The following is a 17,069-nucleotide window of genomic DNA, read 5'->3' on the forward strand; positions in this document are numbered from 1 at the left end:
AGTGAGGGAGGCAGCTCAGGACAGCCAGTCCTGATTTTCCAAGAGAGGCAGGAAATCCAGATTTCTTTTGTGTGTAAAAATCTCCTAATTTCGAAGCTGGCAAAAATACTGAGATCCAAACAAAGCAAGCCTGCATTCCCTGGCTTAGGTTTTCTGAGATTTGGAGAACATCACATTTGGATTTGTAGAGAGAGCACTTGGTCCAGGCAAGGAACTCTTGTGTTCCCGGGGCCAAGTCTGAGAGTCCCAGGGTGGGATGCTGGGGTTCTGGGAGGTGGGGGGTTGTCTGGTGTTATGTCTGAGCCAGTTGCTGAGGGAGGGTTTAGAGAAGGACTGAGGAAGCAGGCCCTTGTGACCCCAACGTTCTGTCCCCCTCCCTATCCTACCCTAAATCCTGTGTGTTTCAGAGGCCCCTCGATTTGAGTCCATCATGGAGGACGTGGAGGTAGGGGCTGGAGAAACTGCTCGCTTTGCTGTGGTGGTTGAGGGGAAACCACTGCCGGACATCATGTGGTACAAGGTCAGAGGCTGATGGAGTCCTAGCATGGGGCTGGCCAGGAGCCTAGGGGGAAGGGAGGAGGGATTTCCTGGGGCTGTGGGAGAGATCAGGGGAGCCAGGACAGAGAAGAGCAAAGGAGCTGCCAGAGGTGTGGTTAGGAGGAGGAAGTGGGACCCAGAGGTGCTGGTGACACTGGCAAGGGTTTGAGGAACCAGAGGACCATGGCAGGGTGGGAAGAGGGGTTGCAGAACTATTCATGAGAAATAAGGGTGGAACCTATTCTGGGTCTGAGCAAGGCCCCTAGGGTGGAGATAACTGGGACCTGCGGTAGGGGTGAGACTGGGTCTCTGGCATGGAGCTCCAGCTGAGTCCCAGGTGGAGGTGAAGCCAGGCCTGGACTGGAGGTGACAGTCACCTCTGCAGGATGAGGTGCTGCTGACAGAGAGCAACCATGTGAGCTTCGTGTACGAGGAGAATGAGTGCTCCCTGGTGGTGCTCAGCGCGGGGGACCAGGACGGAGGCGTCTACACTTGCACTGCCCGAAACCTGGCTGGTGAAGTCTCCTGCAAAGCAGAGTTGGCTGTGCACTCAGGTGGGCTGGAGTTCAAGGCAAAGTGCTCACCCAGGAATCTGATGTGAGCTCCCAACCCGGCCCTTCACTCCTGACCACCACATCCTCCAGCCCCAGCACCACTGCCTTGGGCCCCCAACATTCTTGCTTCTCTTCTGTGTCTTCTGTCTGCCCTGCCTGGGCCAGTCTCTGCTCTCGTTCCTTCCTGCCCTCCCCACCTAACACCAGACATCTCTTTCTCAGCTCAGACAGCTATGGAGGTGGAGGGGGTCGGGGAAGACGAGGAGCAGCGAGGAAGGAGGCTCAGCGACTTTTATGACATCCACCAGGAGATTGGCAGGTGTGGGGCTGGGGCAGGTGCTGTGTCCGGGGGCCGAGAGAGGCTGCGTCTAAGTCTCAGCAGTGTCTGATCCCCATCCTCTCCCTGCGTCCTCACCCAGGGGTGCCTTCTCCTACCTGCGGCGTGTGGTGGAGCGTAGCTCTGGCCTGGAGTTTGCAGCCAAGTTCATCCCCAGTCAGGCCAAGCCGAAGGCATCAGCGTGGCGGGAGGCCCGGCTGCTGGCCCGACTCCAGCATGACTGCGTCCTCTACTTCCACGAGGCTTTTGAGAGGCGCCGGGGACTGGTCATTGTCACTGAGCTGTATCCTAGGGCAGGCTGGGCGGGTGGGGGACACACGGCCTGAATGACTGATCATTGTAACAGCCAATTAGCAACATGACTTACACTTTACAAAGTGGTCCCATTGACAATTGGGAGTTCTGAAGATGTCTTACAAATTCTTTAGAGTGGAGTCTGGAGGCATATGTGTGAAAACCAACATTTTTTTAGCTTAAATTTACATAGCACTTAATGTGTGCCTGGCAGTGTTCTAGGAGTTTCACAAATATCGAGGTAAGGAGGCTGGGTGGTTGGCTAGCAGGGTGACCATGTCCTATATACTAGCCTCCCAGTCTGCACTGTTAGGACCCAAACCTCAGCAAAATGACAAATTATTATGTGTCATGGACCTTCTGGGTCATTCTCAAATAGGGGCAAGAAGTTCCATAAACAGTCAACAAAACACTGCTCCACCTTGATCCTTCTAGATACTTCACAGGGTGGGCGAGAGGAGTGTTATCCCTATTTGACACCACAGGGAACCTAGATTCAGAGAGGTTATATGACTTGCCTGAGATCCCACAGCAAGTGAGAGTCCAAGCAGGGCTGTCCCAGATGGCAGGGGGAAGAAGGAAGATGCAGTTGCTATCTGGTATCAGATGTGCTTTAAGGGGAAGGAGAAGCCTGTGCTGAGCTAGGACCCAACCTGAGCTCTGTGGGTGGAGGGTGCTGCCTAAGGCGGGCCCAGCTGTTGGCACTGGTCACTGTTCTCCTTGATCTGGGACATAGCTGCACGGAGGAGCTGCTCGAGCGAATGGCCAGGAAAGCCACCGTGTGTGAGTCTGAGGTGAGGGCAGTGGGTGGCAGGGGCCTGATTGGGCACCAGCATTCAACCACCTGAGCTCCGAGACCCAAGGGGTGCATCCTGGGCATGCCATCTGTGCCCACAAATAGGCAGGGGTGGTGGTGGAGAGGAGTACTGTTAGGCAGGCAGCAGAGTCCCCTTCACCCATCAGAGCAGACCCGCACCCTGGGACTTGTACTCGGTAAATCTCAGCAGACCTACCCTGGTCCCTAACTCTGTTGTTTCCCGATCTTCCTTACGTAAGTATTCCTCACACATTTCTCCAGAAGGAGCCCCACCTAGACTCTGTTCAGTCTCAGTGCTGTCCTGCCTTGTAGGGCTGCACAAGTTGTGCACTGCACAATTCTACTGATTATCATGTAAATGACTCCCTCTTATAATTCTGCTGCACGCAACCTGTGCAGCTGTACGTGGAAGCCCTGAATCTCAGCAACCCCAAACCTATGTTTCAGCCCCCTCCACCAGCCACCTGAAGGCCACTTCCCAGGCATGGCCTGACTTTTTACCATAATCCTGCTGGTGATCAAACATAATACCCCCCGATTCTGGGCCTCCTGTTTCCACAGATCCGGGCCTACATGCGGCAGGTGCTAGACGGAATATGCTACTTGCACGAGAACCATGTGCTGCACCTGGATGTCAAGGTGAGATGCAGGTGGGAAGTGGGGAGCAGGCAGAACCTGTGGGAGCCAGGCAGTGGGGTGTCCTCCCCTCTTCACTTGGTCCCCACGTCTTGCCTTGTGCCCTGCAGCCTGAGAACCTGCTGGTATGGGACGGTGTTGAGGGTGAAGAGCAGGTGAAGATCTGTGACTTCGGGAATGCTCAGGAGCTGACTCCAGGAGAGCCGCAGTACTGCCAGTACGGCACACCTGAGTTTGTGGCACCTGAGATTGTCAACCAGACCCCTGTATCCGGAGTCACTGACATCTGGTATTATGGACATCTGGGACTGCTGGGGTGGGCCAGAGCAGCTTCCCTCAGTGCCATGCTGAGGACTCGTTTGGTGGCAGAGAACAGCTTTACTCTGATTCCTTCTCAGACAGTTGGCTGGTGGCATTGCTCACGGGGGCCTCCTGCCCTTGTTACTACCTGCCCCTCATCTGCCAGGGCTGACCCGATCACTCAAGGCCTAAGCCCTGATAGTCCTTGGCTCCTCTCCCCCCCGACCCCCAGGTGCTAGGCCTCCCTGCCTGCAGCCACCTTGCCTCCCCCAGTGAGGCAGACATAGCCTTTTGGTCCCTAGACTCCTCTGGGCTCCCTAGGCTGGCCCTGCCATGACCCTTGAGTCCTCCAGGCATGTTGGGACCTCTGGGTTCAGGATCCTCCCCAAAGGAGGCATCCCTGTGCCCATTTGTGCATGGCAGTGTTCACAAGGAGGATGCTTCCTTAGTAGATCAGCAGTAGCAAGAGAACTGCTCACTTCCGGTGGGAGGTGGGCTGTCCTCTTACCCATCTACTCTCCTTTCTTTTCTACCAGGCCCGTGGGTGTTGTTGCCTTCCTCTGGTAAGGACCCCTCTGCACTCAGGACCCCTGTCTTCTAACAGTCTCCAAGCAGGTCCACTGCTAACATTTGCAGAGCCCGGGGCAAGAGAGCAGCTGGGGGCCTGCAGCCCACCCCTTTCTCCTCCATACTGTGGCTCCTTCCTGCACTGGAAGGGGCCTCATGTGCACGAATGTGGACATCCAGACTGTGTGTCCAAGCTCTGTCCACCACCACGCCCCCCCATAAGGGCGGGCACGCTGGCAGCGTGCTTGGGAGGCAGGACAGGGAGAGGCCAGTGCAGGCTCAGTGCCATTTAGGCAGGGAACTAGTCCAGAACTCGGACTAGGAGGGGGAGGCCCTGGCTCCTGGGGCATATCCCATTGGCACAGACTCCTCACCTCAGGGAAAGGGCATGGCTGGAGGAGGGATGGAACAGGTCCTCTAGAGTATGGGCTTAGGAGAAGGACCTGGTTGCCCAGGATTCAAGGCATTACTGCCTCCCCGCCCATTCCTGGGTTTGGATAGGGGCAGGGCAGGCAAGAATCTGCAAGATTCTGCCCAGGTTCACCCTGCCTCTGCTGCCCCACAGCTCTGGTGCCTCCATCTGTCCCTGGCCCTATGCTCCCCTGGCATCCACCTTTGTCTCTGCCCCAGCCCCAGGACCCTGCCCCCTCTCACCCAGCCCTCTCCACCCCTACAGTCTGACAGGAATCTCCCCGTTTGTTGGGGAAAACGATCGGACGACACTGATGAACATCCGAAACTACAACGTGGCCTTCGAGGAGACCACATTCCTGAGCCTGAGCAGGGAGGCCCGAGGCTTCCTCATCAAAGTGCTGGTACAGGACCGCCTGTGAGTATGAGGCCCCAAGGAGCCTCCCCCTTGCAGGGTCCCCTCATGCCACCCCTCAAATCCTGCCCAAGCCTCTGTCCATAGGGAGTTAACCGCCCAACTCCTTAGAGGCCCTGTTTTCCCAAACATTTATTGAATGAATGAATGAATGAATGAATGAATGAATGAATGAAAAATCCCTTCTTAATCCTCATTCCTTTACAGGAGACCTACCGCAGAGGAGACCCTAGAACATCCGTGGTTTAAAGTGAGTCTTGCGGAGGGTAATAGCTCAGTGGTAGAGCACCTGCTTAACATGCACAATGTCTGGGTTCAATCCCTAGTACCTCCATTAAAAAAAAGATTAAAGTGAGTCTTGTCTCACAATGTGGTGGTAGAAGAGATGGAAGGAGAGAGAACGTTATCAACAGCTCCAATTATTGAGTCCCTACTGTGTACAGTAACCACGATAATGCATTTTATTTACATATGATCTGTTAGTCTCACAATGGCTCTGTAAAGGAAGGTATTATTACTCCCATTTTGCTGATAAGGAAACTGAGGTTCAGCTTGGGGTATCATGGACTCCAAGGCACAGGTCTGGACCTCCCCATCCTAGGGATCCTCATCAGGTTTCTCCCTGTCTCTTGAGACCAGCCCCAGTCCTCCGCACTCCTGTGGCCTTCCTCCATCCTGCCCTGGTCCCACACACTATGGTTGGTGGGTGGCCTGGCTGGCTTGTCCTCTTGGTTTTGAGCTCTGTGTGGGCAGAGTTCTCACTCATTCATCTTCAAACCCCAGCACCACAGGGCACAGTGCCAGGCAGAGGGAGGGGTTCAGCAAATGAGCCAGAAAGAGTAACTGAATAAATCATCCAATGAGCATGGTGCTGGGTCAACAGAAGGCTGAGGTCATTCTGGTATCTGTCCCTGGAGTAGGAGCCTGATTTCTCAGCTCAGAAACAAGCTCTGAAAAGAGCAACCTGGGTGGGGGCTGAGGGGCACCTCCAAAGGCTGGCCCACCAGACTCCATATGTCTGGGATGCTGGCTCTAGATGGAGACAAATGGTGACTTGGGGAGCAGGGTTCAAGCCAGGGGTCTCCCAGGACAGCCAGTAGACCAGGACAGGGCCTTGAGCTCCAGTATAAGCTCTAGAGCCCACCCCTGGAGCCACTGGTTTCCTATTTCTCCACTTAGGTTCAGGGCATTTGTCCACACATGGGTACGTTGACCGTGGGAGTTGCTATGACAGATCCGAGGGGAAAGGGAGCCCCAGGAACCCAGATTCAATGCTGCTTGGTCTACTGTCCCCTCCCGTGGACATTGTCTCTCCATTGCCAAACTTGGAGGGTTAGGGTGGACAGAGGACTTTCCCTCAGGCACTCTTTCCTGGTTTGCAGACACAGGCAAAGGGCGCAGAGGTGAGCACGGATCACCTAAAGCTATTCCTCTCCCGGCGGAGGTGGCAGGTGAGTTTGGCAGGGCCCTGCCTCTGTGCCTTCATCTTCTCCCCCTGCAGCCTTCTCTCTCTAACACTGCTTTTTCTATCAGGTGCCCTCACTCCTGCTCATCCATCTTCATGCACTTTTTACTCTCTTAACTCCCACTTCCCTCCTGTCCCCTGACTCTGCCTGCCTTGGGCTATCTCCCCTGGGGCTGAGGTGGGCCTGAGTGGGTCAGTTCGGCCCCAGGGGTCCCTCAGGTCTGACTCTAGTACCCTGTCTCCAGCGCTCCCAGATCAGCTACAAGTGCCACCTGGTGCTGCGCCCCATTCCTGAACTGCTGCGGGCACCCCCAGAGCGGGTGTGGGTGGCCGTGCCCAGAAGACCACCCCCCAGTGGAGGGCTGTCATCCTCCTCCGATTCTGAAGAGGAAGAGCTGGAGGAGCTGCCCTCAGTGCCCCGGCCACTGCAGCCTGAGTTCTCGGGCTCCCGGGTGTCCCTCACTGACATTCCCACTGAGGATGAGGCCCTGGGGACCCCAGAGGCTGGAGCTGCCACCCCCATGGACTGGCAGGAGCAAGGAAAGGCCCCGTCTCAGGATCAGGAGACCCCCAGCCCTCAGGCCCTCCCCTCCTCAGGCCAGGAGGTCCCGTCTGGGCCCAGCCCCCAGCGGGGAGAGCTCCGGAGGGGTAGCTCAGCTGAGAGCGCCCTGCCCCGGGCCGGGTCGAGGGAGCCGGGCTGGGGCCTGCACAAGGCAGCGTCTGTTGAGCTGCCGCAGCGCCGAAGCCCCAGCCCGGGGGCCACCCGCCTGACCCGAGGAGGCCTGGGGGAGGGCGAGTATGCCCAGAGGCTGCAGGCCTTGCGCCAGCGGTTGCTGCGGGGCGGCCCTGAGGATGGTAAGGTCAGCGGCCTCAGAGGCCCCCTGCTGGAGAGCCTTGGGGGCCGTGCCCGGGATCCCCGGCTGGCGCGGGCAGCCTCTAGCGAGGCGGCACCCCGCCACCAGCATCCACCTGAGACACGAGGCCTGCAGAAGAGCAGCAGCTTCTCACAGGGTGAGGCGGAGCCCCGGGGCCGGCATCGCCGAGCTGGGGCGCCCCTTGAGATCCCCGTGGCCAGGCTTGGGGCCCGCAGGCTGCAGGAGTCTCCCTCCTTGTCTGCCCTCAGTGAGGCCCAGCCACCTAGCCCTGTGCGGCCCAGCGCCCCCAAACCCAGTGCCCCCAAGTCTTCAGAGCCTCCTGCCACCACACCCAGTGATGCCCAGCCCTCAGCACCCCAGCCTGCCCGAGAGAAGGCCCCAGAATCCATGCCAGCACCAGTCCCAGCCCACAAACCTACACAGCCCCCCATAGCTCTACAAACCCCGGTGCCCCCCCTCACACCCTATGCCCAGATCATGCAGTCGCTCCAGCTGTCGGGCCACGCGCAAGGGCCCCCGCAGGGCCCTGTCGCACCTCCATCGGAGCCTAAGCCCCACCCGGCTGTGTTCGCCAGGGTGGCCTCCCCACCTCCGGGAGCCTCCAAGAAGCGTGTGCCTTCAGCCAGGGCTCCCGCAGTGCCAGCCGAGAAAGCCCGTGTCCCCACGGTGCCCCGCAGGCCAGGAAGCAGTCTCAGCGGCAGCATCGAGAACCTGGAGTCGGAAGCCGTGTTCGAGGCCAAGTTCAAGCGCAGCCGTGAGTCGCCCCTGTCTCGGGGGCTGCGGCTGCTGAGTCGCTCGCGCTCCGAGGAGCGCGGCCCCTTCCGCGGGGCGGAGGAGGAGGACGGCATGTACCGGCCGAGCCCCGCGGGAACGCCGCTGGAGCTGGTGCGACGGCCCGAGCGCTCCCGCTCTGTGCAGGACCTCAGGGCGGTCGGGGAGCCGGGCCTCGTCCGCCGCCTCTCGCTGTCGCTGTCCCAGCGTCTGCGGCGAACCCCGCCCGCCCAGCGCCACCCGGCCTGGGAGGCCCGCGGCGCAGACGGGGAGAGCTCGGAGGGCGGCAGCTCGGCGCGGGGCTCCCCGGTGCTGGCGGTGCGCAGGAGGCTCAGCTCCACGCTGGAGCGGCTGTCGAGCCGGTTGCAGCGCAGCGGCAGCAGCGAGGACTCGGGGGGCGCGTCGGGCCGCAGCACGCCGCTATTCGGACGGCTGCGCAGGGCCACGTCCGAGGGCGAGAGTCTGAGGCGCCTTGGCCTCGCGCACAACCAGCTGGCCGCCCAGGCCGGCGCCACCGCACCTTCCGCGGAGTCCCTGGGCTCCGAGGCTAGCGGTACATCGGGCTCCTCAGGTGAGGAGGGGCCGGGACAGAGTGGAGTCTGTGCGAACAACTGGGGTGGGGATGGGGTGTGGGACTGGGATGATAGGTAGGCTGGAGAGACGCCCTAGGACGAGGAGAGGGCCGGGGACACCGACCGCGAAGAGGCGGAAGGCTTTCTGGAGGCCCTGAGGATGGAACTGGCAGGGCTGGAACAGCGGGAGGCTGAAGGGCAGAGGCTGGTGGAGCAGACCAGGGTGGGGGCTACAAGTTCTCTAGTTCTCTGGGCGCGGGATGGGGGGAGTGTGGAGCTGCCGGGAGGCGGGAGCTTTCTGGTACTGGCTGGCAGGTGCTCATGGGCCTGGGTCTTCCCAGCTCCTGGGGAAAGACGAAGCCGCCTGCGCTGGGGCCTCTCTAGGCTTCGGAAGGACAAGGGGTTGTCCCAGCCAAACCTCTCTGCCAGCGTCCAGGAGGATTTGGGTCACCAGTATGTGCGCAGTGAGTCAGGTAATAGAGGCCTGCTGCATAAGTAAACCCCTTCCCGCCCCAGGGGATGGTCATTGCTGGTTGGGGAGATGGCCCACCTTGGGGAGCCCTGGCAGTAGTGGAAGGGGCTTGAAGTCAGGGAAACAATAACAATAATAATAGCAGCTGCCATTAATTATCAGTGCCAAGTGTCCTATTAAGCACTTCACAAGCATTGCCTCACTCCATCTTCCCACATTGTTTAGGAATGATTCTTACCATCTCCCTGTTTTACAGGTGAGGGGACAGAGGCTTAGCCATGCTTGCCCAAGTCACAGAGCTGGTAGTTAGAGGAGCAGCCAGAGTGTTGGGCTGTATGACCCTCTGCAGCCAGATCCCAGCAGTGGCTTCAGGACACTGTGCTAATGCCTTTCTTTGGCTAGTCTCCTCCCTAGGTCTCTGTCACTGGGTGTAGTTCTGAAGGAGGTCAGGACGAGGCCCCCTGCAGATGTGTGTATGCATGAACGTGCTCCCAAAGACACCCTTTCTCTCCCACCTAGAGGCCCACAATCTGGATTATGCCTCCAATCCTCCATTTCTCTGTCGCCCTGAACACACAAGTGCCCTCCCTGTCCCCTCTGCCCCTACAGAAGGCACTTTGCACAGATAAGCAGCCTTCAGGGCTCTTTGCTGGGGGCAGGAGCACTTGGGATATACCCTGGTCTGTTTCTCTGCCCACGTGTGCTGGGGCTGCAGGGAGGGAGGTATTCTCTACCTGGGTCACCCCAGTCCCCCACCTGAAAGGGGGGTGTTACTCAAGGATGACAAGCAAAGGCTTCAGGAGGCCAGGGTTTCCAGATAAACCTGCAGAAAGGAGCAGGCCCACCAAACTGGCCTGCATGCAGAATCTTTATTGGTTACCAATGTTCTCCTCCAGTTTCCTGATAAAACTCCTCAGAACTGCCCCAGACATGCCTTAGCCGGGCTTGAGATGACTGTGTCCCATCTTGACCAGGGAATGGGAAGCTGGGGCATCTCACCTGAGGAAGTTGGTGGTGGAGGGTGTAGTGAGAGAAGAGAAGGGAGGGAGGCCAGCTGGTGGGGGCAGGGGTAGAGAAGGAATGGGAAGAGAGAGAGCAAAGCCAGCCCTGAGGCCTGGGGACAGCTGATCCCTTCCCACATGGGGCCTCCCCTCCAGCTCCATTTTGCTTGTGCAGCTGATTTCTTGCCGAGGCAGTGTCCCTTTACTTCATCCTATCGCCCCCTCCTTGCAGGAAGAAGGCTGTCCCAGGTCCACTTTACCAGCTAGGGCCCCCTGGGGGTGGGGGTGGGACTGGCAGAGCTGGGCCAGGGTCACCTTTCACCTCTCCTCCTCGGCTCCCTCTCTCTCCCCCTACCCAGTACCCTCACTTGGTCTGAAGGCAGCCATTGACAAAACTATATTCACTTTATGTTGCTGGAGCCTCAGTGTGGGACCCCTCCCTGGGGAACACTGGGGTAAAGTAGGAAAGGGGACACACTGCTGTCCTGATCATCTTGCCCAGCTCATTCCCACCCCACTCCCTCCTGGTTCTTCAGAGGTGTCTGCCTCTCAGCTCTTTCTGCCCACGTGAAAAAATATCTACCATCACCACCACCACCACCACTATCCCTGGACCAGACTGGGATTTTTCCAAAGAGACACTCTCAGGGAACAGGAATGCAAATCTTCATGGCATTTAGGAGCCACAGGCCAGCAAAGACCTGGAACAAAGACGTTGGCCATCCACAGCCCTGCTGTGGGCTCATTCACCGGCCAGCTGTGAAGCCAGCTTTGCTGAAACGGCCTCTTTCTCTGGGGGTCTGTGCCCAGCTTCTCTACTGGGCATGCTAACGAGATAATCATCACAGTACAAGCTAACATCTTTGAGTGCTTATTATATGTTAGGCACCTGCTAAGTGCTTTGTGGGCCTCTTTGAGTTCTCACCACAGCCCTATGAGCTTGGTGTTATTATCTTCCTCAGTTTACAGACATGGTCCAAGGTCATGCAGATACTGTCTCTTGTCCCTTCAAAAACTCTCACTACTTAGCTGACGTGAAGGAGTATGTAGAAGGTCTGAGACCAGCTCCCTGGACCCCAGTGGGGAAGAGGGGTGGGGGAGGCTGACACACGTTGGGGGTCTGCCCCAGGTTTGCCTCGACTTCAGGTCTTTTGAGATTGCACTTGTGATTGAACATATGTTCATTCCCGAGCGTCTCAGCTCAGGTCGCCCGCTCCTGTCACTTGCCCTATGGTGCCCCAGAAGGAATGGGGATTGCAGGAGCTTAACCATTGTAGTTTTTCAATATTTGTTTTTATTTTATTTAACAAATGCTTATAGAGCACTTACTTAGTGCCAAGCCTTGCTCGAAGTGATTTATAAACATACAAGGTAGCCACCAAGCATCTTCAATAATCAGTGAAAGAAAAAGATAGTTCTGCACACAGTGAGTGCCTGGCGAAAGTGCTCACCCCAAATAAAATTCTCAAAATCCCCACATCTGGGAAGAGATGCCCTTTCACACGGCTCCCTGCAGGCAGCACCAGCTCGCCCCATACGCACACACATCCTCCCCTCCCTCAGTGGGGAGTGAGCCAGGATCCCGCAGACCTATGGCTGTCTTTGCTCTCCCTCCAGACTTTCCCCCGGTCTTTCATATCAAACTCAAGGACCAGGTGCTGCTGGAGGGAGAGGCAGCCACCCTGCTCTGCCTGCCAGCGGCCTGCCCTGCACCCCACATCTCCTGGATGAAAGGTAAGCCCATTTCTCCTCAAGAGAGATGGGTAGACAAGTTTGGCCCCAAGGCCCGGGGATGTTCAGTGGGAAGTAGCAACCGAGGGGCCCTGGAGGACGTGTGTTCTGCCTCACTCAGCAGCCCCTCCTGTTCCTCCTTTGCTCCTAGACAAGCAGTCCCTGCGGTCAGAGCCCTCAGTGATCATCGTGTCCTGCAAAGACGGCCGGCAGCTGCTGAGCATCCCCCGGGCCAGCAAGAGGCATGCTGGGCTCTATGAGTGCTCAGCCACCAATGTCCTAGGCAGCATCACCAGCTCCTGTACCATCTCTGTGGCCCGTGAGCCTGGGGCAGGGACCAAGGCGGGCAGTGATGGGGAACAGTGGGGCAGGGCTTGATGGGCCCTGAGCTGGGCCCAGGGTTTCACTAGGGCTTTGCGTCTCTTGCCAGGTGTCCCAGGAAAGCTAGCTCCTCCCGAGGTGCCCCAGACCTACCAAGACACGGCACTGGTGCTCTGGAAGCCAGGAGACAGTAGGGCACCATGCACGTACACGCTGGAGCGGCGGGTGGATGGTGAGGGGCCAGCAGGCTGGTGGGGGGAGCAGAGGCAGGTGGAGGGTGGAGAAGCCGGGGAGACCTCACAGACAGCACTGGGAGCTTGGGCCACCCCTCTTGTGGCCTCAGCTCCTCCTCCATGCTGCCTGCAGGGGAGTCTTCCTGGCACCCCGTGAGCTCGGGCATCCCTGACTGTTACTACAACGTGGCCCACCTGCCAGTCGGCATGACTGTGAGGTTCCGTGTGGCCTGTGCCAACCGTGCTGGGCAAGGGCCTTTCAGCAACCCTTCCGAGAAGGTCCTCGTCAGGGGCATGCCAGGTCAGTGGGACAGGGTAGGGTGGTGGACAAAGAGGGCAGGGAACACTGAGCCCAGGGCACACCCCCTCCTCAGAGCACCTAGTTTTGCCCGTAGGGCACCATGGTGATGATTTTCTCTATCTCCACTCAGATTCCTCAGCTCTGCCATCTGCTGCTCACCGAGATGCCCCTGTTACCTCAGGGCCAGCCAGGGCCCCGCCTCCTGACTCTCCTACCTCACTGGCCCCCTCACCAAGCCCCTCCCCAGCTCCTGCTCCCCCAGGCCCCCAATCAGTCCCTCTCGGCCCCTCATCTTCCCCATCACCCCCCAGCCAAGCCTTGTCCTCACTCAAGGCTATGGGTCCACCACCCCAAACCCCCCCACGAAAGCACAGGGGCCTGCAGGCTGCCCAGCAAGTAGAGCCTATCCCAGCCAGTGCCCAGGTCTCCCCAAGTGAGCCCAAGTCTTCCGTCCCTGACACTGAGACCCCGACCCCAGCCTCCACCCCTCAAGGGGTAAAAGCAACATCTTCCTCAACTCCCTTGTATATGGTGACCTCCTTTGTGTCTGCACCACCAGCCCCCGAGCCCCCAGCCCCTGAGCCCCCTCCTGAGCCCACCAAGGTGACTGTGCGGAGCCTCAGTCCAGCCAAGGAGGTGGTCAGCTCCCCTGGAGGTGGTCCTCCTAGCTCTTCTAGGCCAGAGGGTACCACTCTGCGACAGGGCCTCCCTCAGAAACCCTACACCTTCCTGGAGGAGAAGGCCAGGCAAGTGGGGCCAGGGCTGGGAAAGGGAAGGAGGACAGAAGTGGGGAGTGGGTGGAACTTTGGCGACACAGGGATTCAGAGGGAAGACCAGCCTGCCTGGGCCTGGTGTGGGGGAGTGGGAGAAGGGGTGGGGCGAAGGCAGGAGGCACAGAGATCTGGGTCCTTAGCACCATTAAGTTCAGATTTTCTTTGTGCCAGGCACCATGCTAAGCTCTTAGCTATTCGATCTCATTTAATTTTCACAACTGAGAGGGAGACACTGCATTATTCCATTTCACAGATGGGAAAACTGAGGTTAGAGAGGAGAGGTTATGGGATTTGCCTCAGGGACTAAGCCAGTAAGTGGCAGAGCTGGGACTCAAACCCAGGTTCCTAGGATTGAACTCCAGACCCCACACTGCATTCTTGCCCCCAGGGGATACCTGCTCCCCCTTGCTTAGCCCTCACCATGGAGGTGTCTCCCTCTCTCCTCTGAGCCTGTGCTATCTCCACCCAACACCCAGGGGCCGCTTTGGAGTAGTGCGCGCCTGCCGGGAGAATGCCACTGGGCGAACATTCATGGCCAAGATCGTGCCCTATGCGGCCGAGGGCAAGCGGCGGGTCCTGCAGGAGTATGAGGTGCTGCGGACACTGCACCACGAGCGGCTCATGTCGCTGCACGAGGCCTACATCACCCCGCGCTACCTCGTGCTCATCGCTGAGAGTTGCGGCAACCGGGAACTCCTCTGTGGGCTCAGTGACAGGTACTGGGCCTTCTAGGGGAGCAGGGAGGGAGGGTGGGGAGAGCTGGGCTCGGATATCACCTGTTCCCTCCCCCACCTCTCCAGGTTCCGGTATTCAGAGGATGACGTGGCCACCTACGTGGTGCAGCTGCTACAAGGCCTGGACTACCTCCATGGCCGCCACGTGCTGCACCTGGACATCAAGCCAGACAACCTGCTGCTGGCCCCTGACAACGCCCTCAAGATCGTGGACTTTGGCAGCGCCCAGCCCTACAACCCCCAGGCCCTGCGGCCCCTTGGCCACCGCACGGGCACACTGGAGTTCATGGGTGAGGGCACCCTGCCAGCCAGGGTTGGGGTTGGGTCACTGCCAAAGGGGCAGCAACCAGGGCTTACCCCACTTCACTCACACGTGTGCCATTTATATGCAAGCACTGAATTAAGTCCTTTCCATGGATTTTAAAAAAATTTCTCTTTACAGTAACCGTTGAAACTGGCATATCACCCCCATTTTACAGATAAGGAAACAGAGGTGCATTGAGGTTAAGTATTTGTCTAACATCAGACAGTTATAAATGGTAGAGCCAGGTATTTGATAAAGCTGGAAAAACAGGAGAGTCAATTATTAATTTCTATAAATCAGGGAAACCAGCTACCATTTAGCTACCTGCTAAATACTTTCTGTTTATTATCTCCATTCCTTAGAGTTATTCTGCAAGCCACACTTTACAGATGAGGGGATGGAGAGCCAGGCAGGTCTAGTACATTGCCCAGGGTCCTGGAGCTAGAAGGGGCAGGCCTGGGATTAGAGCCAGCCAAGCTGATTTCAAAGGGTCTTAATCTCATTGTTAGCCACGCTGTTTGGGAACTCTACTTTGGAGCTGATCTGAGGGACCTAGTGACCCTGGTTCTCAGCTCCTCTGCAGTTCTGGTGACCCCCAACTCCCCTTGCACCATTCAGTGCCCTACACCTCCCCAGGGGCCACTCTGCCCACTGGCATCCAGGGATTGCTATTCTGGTACTACCCATGGTCTGGTGACCTGGGCATCCTGGTCCTCAAGCCCCTAGGGACCTCTTCTGCCCCTCCCTGCTCCCTTGCCATCAGGAAGCTGGTTCAATTTGGCCTCTTGTCTCCTGTCAGCTCCTGAGATGGTGAAGGGAGACCCCATCGGCTCTGCTACAGACATATGGGGAGTGGGTGTGCTGACGTACATCATGTGAGTGCCCCTGGGACCACCTTCTACCTGCACCCTCTCCCCCACCCACCTCCCTAGCCACACATGCATGTGCACACTGGTGCACACATACATACACACATGAGTGCCCAGGTGCGAGTAGCCTTGTCTCTGAGCTCCTCTGAGCTCTGTGTCCCTAAGAACCCCCACACTAATGTCCCCCTGGACCTGTAACCCTCAATTTGCATATGTCAGTTGAACTGTCTCCACCGCAGGCTCAGTGGACGCTCCCCATTCTACGAGACAGACCCCCAGGAAACAGAGGCTCGCATTGTGGGGGGTCGATTTGATGCCTTCCAGCTGTACCCCAACACGTCCCAGAGCGCCACCCTCTTCTTGCGAAAGGTCCTCTCAGTACATCCCTGGTGAGTGGGTCCCACACCTGCCAACCTCTCAGCATGACCTGCCCCTGCCTAGCCCATGCCTAATAATACACTGTGGCTGCTGCTGCTACTACTACTACTATTACCGCTACTACTAAGTGGTTGTACTACTACCATGTAAAGCCCGTAACAGTCCTGTGACATAGGCAGAATCACTGTCCCCATTCCAGAGATTGGGAAACTGAGCCCCAGAGTTGCCCAAGATCACTTACCAGGGATGAATCCAGGATTGGGGCCCCCATCTCTGGGAGGGTGGGGCCCCGCCCTGGTCTGGGGCCCATCTCTCCTGGCTCACGGTCCCCGGCTTGGCCTGGCAGGAGCCGGCCCTCCCTGCAGGACTGTCTGGCCCATCCATGGCTGCAGGACGCCTACCTGATGAAGCTGCGCCGCCAGACGCTCACCTTCACCACCAACAGGCTCAAGGAGTTCCTGGGTGAGCAGCGGCGCCGCCGGGCCGAGGCCGCCACCCGTCACAAGGTGCTGCTGCGCTCCTACCCAGGCAACCCCTAGCGGCTTGGACCACAGGCCGGCCTCGGGCTTTGACTCGGGGTTCCCGCTGATGCTGCGGGACATTCCAGGGCCCATGCTGAGCCGGGTGGGCCCGGGGCTTCCGACACCACCAGCAGCAACATCCGGCCAGGCTATTACCTCATGGACCTGCGGGGACAGAGACTCTGGGCTGTGGCCAATGCCACCGGGCCAGAGCCAGAGCGAGAGACCCGTTGGCCAGGCTGGGTGGGGTCAGGAGCAGGAAGAGGGGCAAGAAGGGGAAATGGGAGAGTGATAAGGAGAAGCTGAGAGACAGGGAGGGGGAGACTCGAGGAAGGTTCTGGGGGAGGGAGACAATGAATCTGGGGGAGAACCAACCCAGGAAGGTGTGAGTTGCTGGAGAGGAGAAAGGAGGAGCCCAGGGTGTCAACAGGCCATGGGCTGGGAGTGTCAGTGAAGCAGGGACAGGGCAAGGAGACAGGCCAAGGAGCCATAGCCAGTGTGTGAGAGAGGGCAGCAAGGTGGGGGAGGGAGAGGAGAGAGGACACAGGTCGGGGTGGGGTGGGCCAGCTGCCAGCATCCCCAGAAGGAGAAGGATGGAGGGCTAGAGGCTGGAGGTAGTGGTCACTCACGTGGCGCTCTCCTCCTTTCCCAGTGGATGCAGGTCTGGGCACTCTACTGGCCCAAAGATGTCCCCACTGCTCCTCTGTGGCCTTCACCCTTCTTCCCATTCATATTTATTTATTTATTGACTTTTATGAAGTCTCCCTACCATCCAATCCCTAATGCCCATGTTGTCCTGACCATCCCCCCAGCCATCCAGCTGTCTGTGCAGCTGTCTGTCTGTCTGTCACAAGGAAAATAAAAATGGCAAGCAGCAGGA

At 58.3% G+C, this 17,069-nt stretch overlaps 1 protein-coding gene across 7 annotated transcripts in view; it reads left to right on the plus strand.

Moving 5' to 3' along the window:
- Positions 1-17,069, plus strand: part of SPEG (striated muscle enriched protein kinase) — a 55,058-nt gene extending 37,989 nt beyond the window's left edge. For all 7 annotated transcript variants that reach the window (XM_031452225.2, XM_031452229.2, XM_064485196.1 and 4 more), the window contains 23 exons: positions 408-520; positions 923-1,091; positions 1,314-1,410; positions 1,511-1,711; positions 2,459-2,516; positions 3,101-3,178; positions 3,286-3,464; positions 4,012-4,038; positions 4,719-4,871; positions 5,076-5,118; positions 6,251-6,319; positions 6,579-8,550; positions 8,893-9,024; positions 11,642-11,758; positions 11,907-12,074; positions 12,186-12,308; positions 12,443-12,610; positions 12,741-13,356; positions 13,860-14,099; positions 14,184-14,407; positions 15,221-15,296; positions 15,530-15,679; positions 16,015-17,069. In XM_031452225.2, coding sequence (XP_031308085.2) covers positions 408-520; positions 923-1,091; positions 1,314-1,410; positions 1,511-1,711; positions 2,459-2,516; positions 3,101-3,178; positions 3,286-3,464; positions 4,012-4,038; positions 4,719-4,871; positions 5,076-5,118; positions 6,251-6,319; positions 6,579-8,550; positions 8,893-9,024; positions 11,642-11,758; positions 11,907-12,074; positions 12,186-12,308; positions 12,443-12,610; positions 12,741-13,356; positions 13,860-14,099; positions 14,184-14,407; positions 15,221-15,296; positions 15,530-15,679; positions 16,015-16,207 — 5,366 coding nt within the window. In that variant the 3' untranslated portion in view covers positions 16,208-17,069. The remainder of the gene's footprint in view (positions 1-407; positions 521-922; positions 1,092-1,313; positions 1,411-1,510; positions 1,712-2,458; positions 2,517-3,100; positions 3,179-3,285; positions 3,465-4,011; positions 4,039-4,718; positions 4,872-5,075; positions 5,119-6,250; positions 6,320-6,578; positions 8,551-8,892; positions 9,025-11,641; positions 11,759-11,906; positions 12,075-12,185; positions 12,309-12,442; positions 12,611-12,740; positions 13,357-13,859; positions 14,100-14,183; positions 14,408-15,220; positions 15,297-15,529; positions 15,680-16,014) is intronic.

Source organism: Camelus dromedarius, chromosome 4, assembly GCF_036321535.1.
Source record: "Camelus dromedarius isolate mCamDro1 chromosome 4, mCamDro1.pat, whole genome shotgun sequence".
In the NCBI taxonomy this organism is placed as follows: domain Eukaryota; kingdom Metazoa; phylum Chordata; class Mammalia; order Artiodactyla; family Camelidae; genus Camelus; species Camelus dromedarius.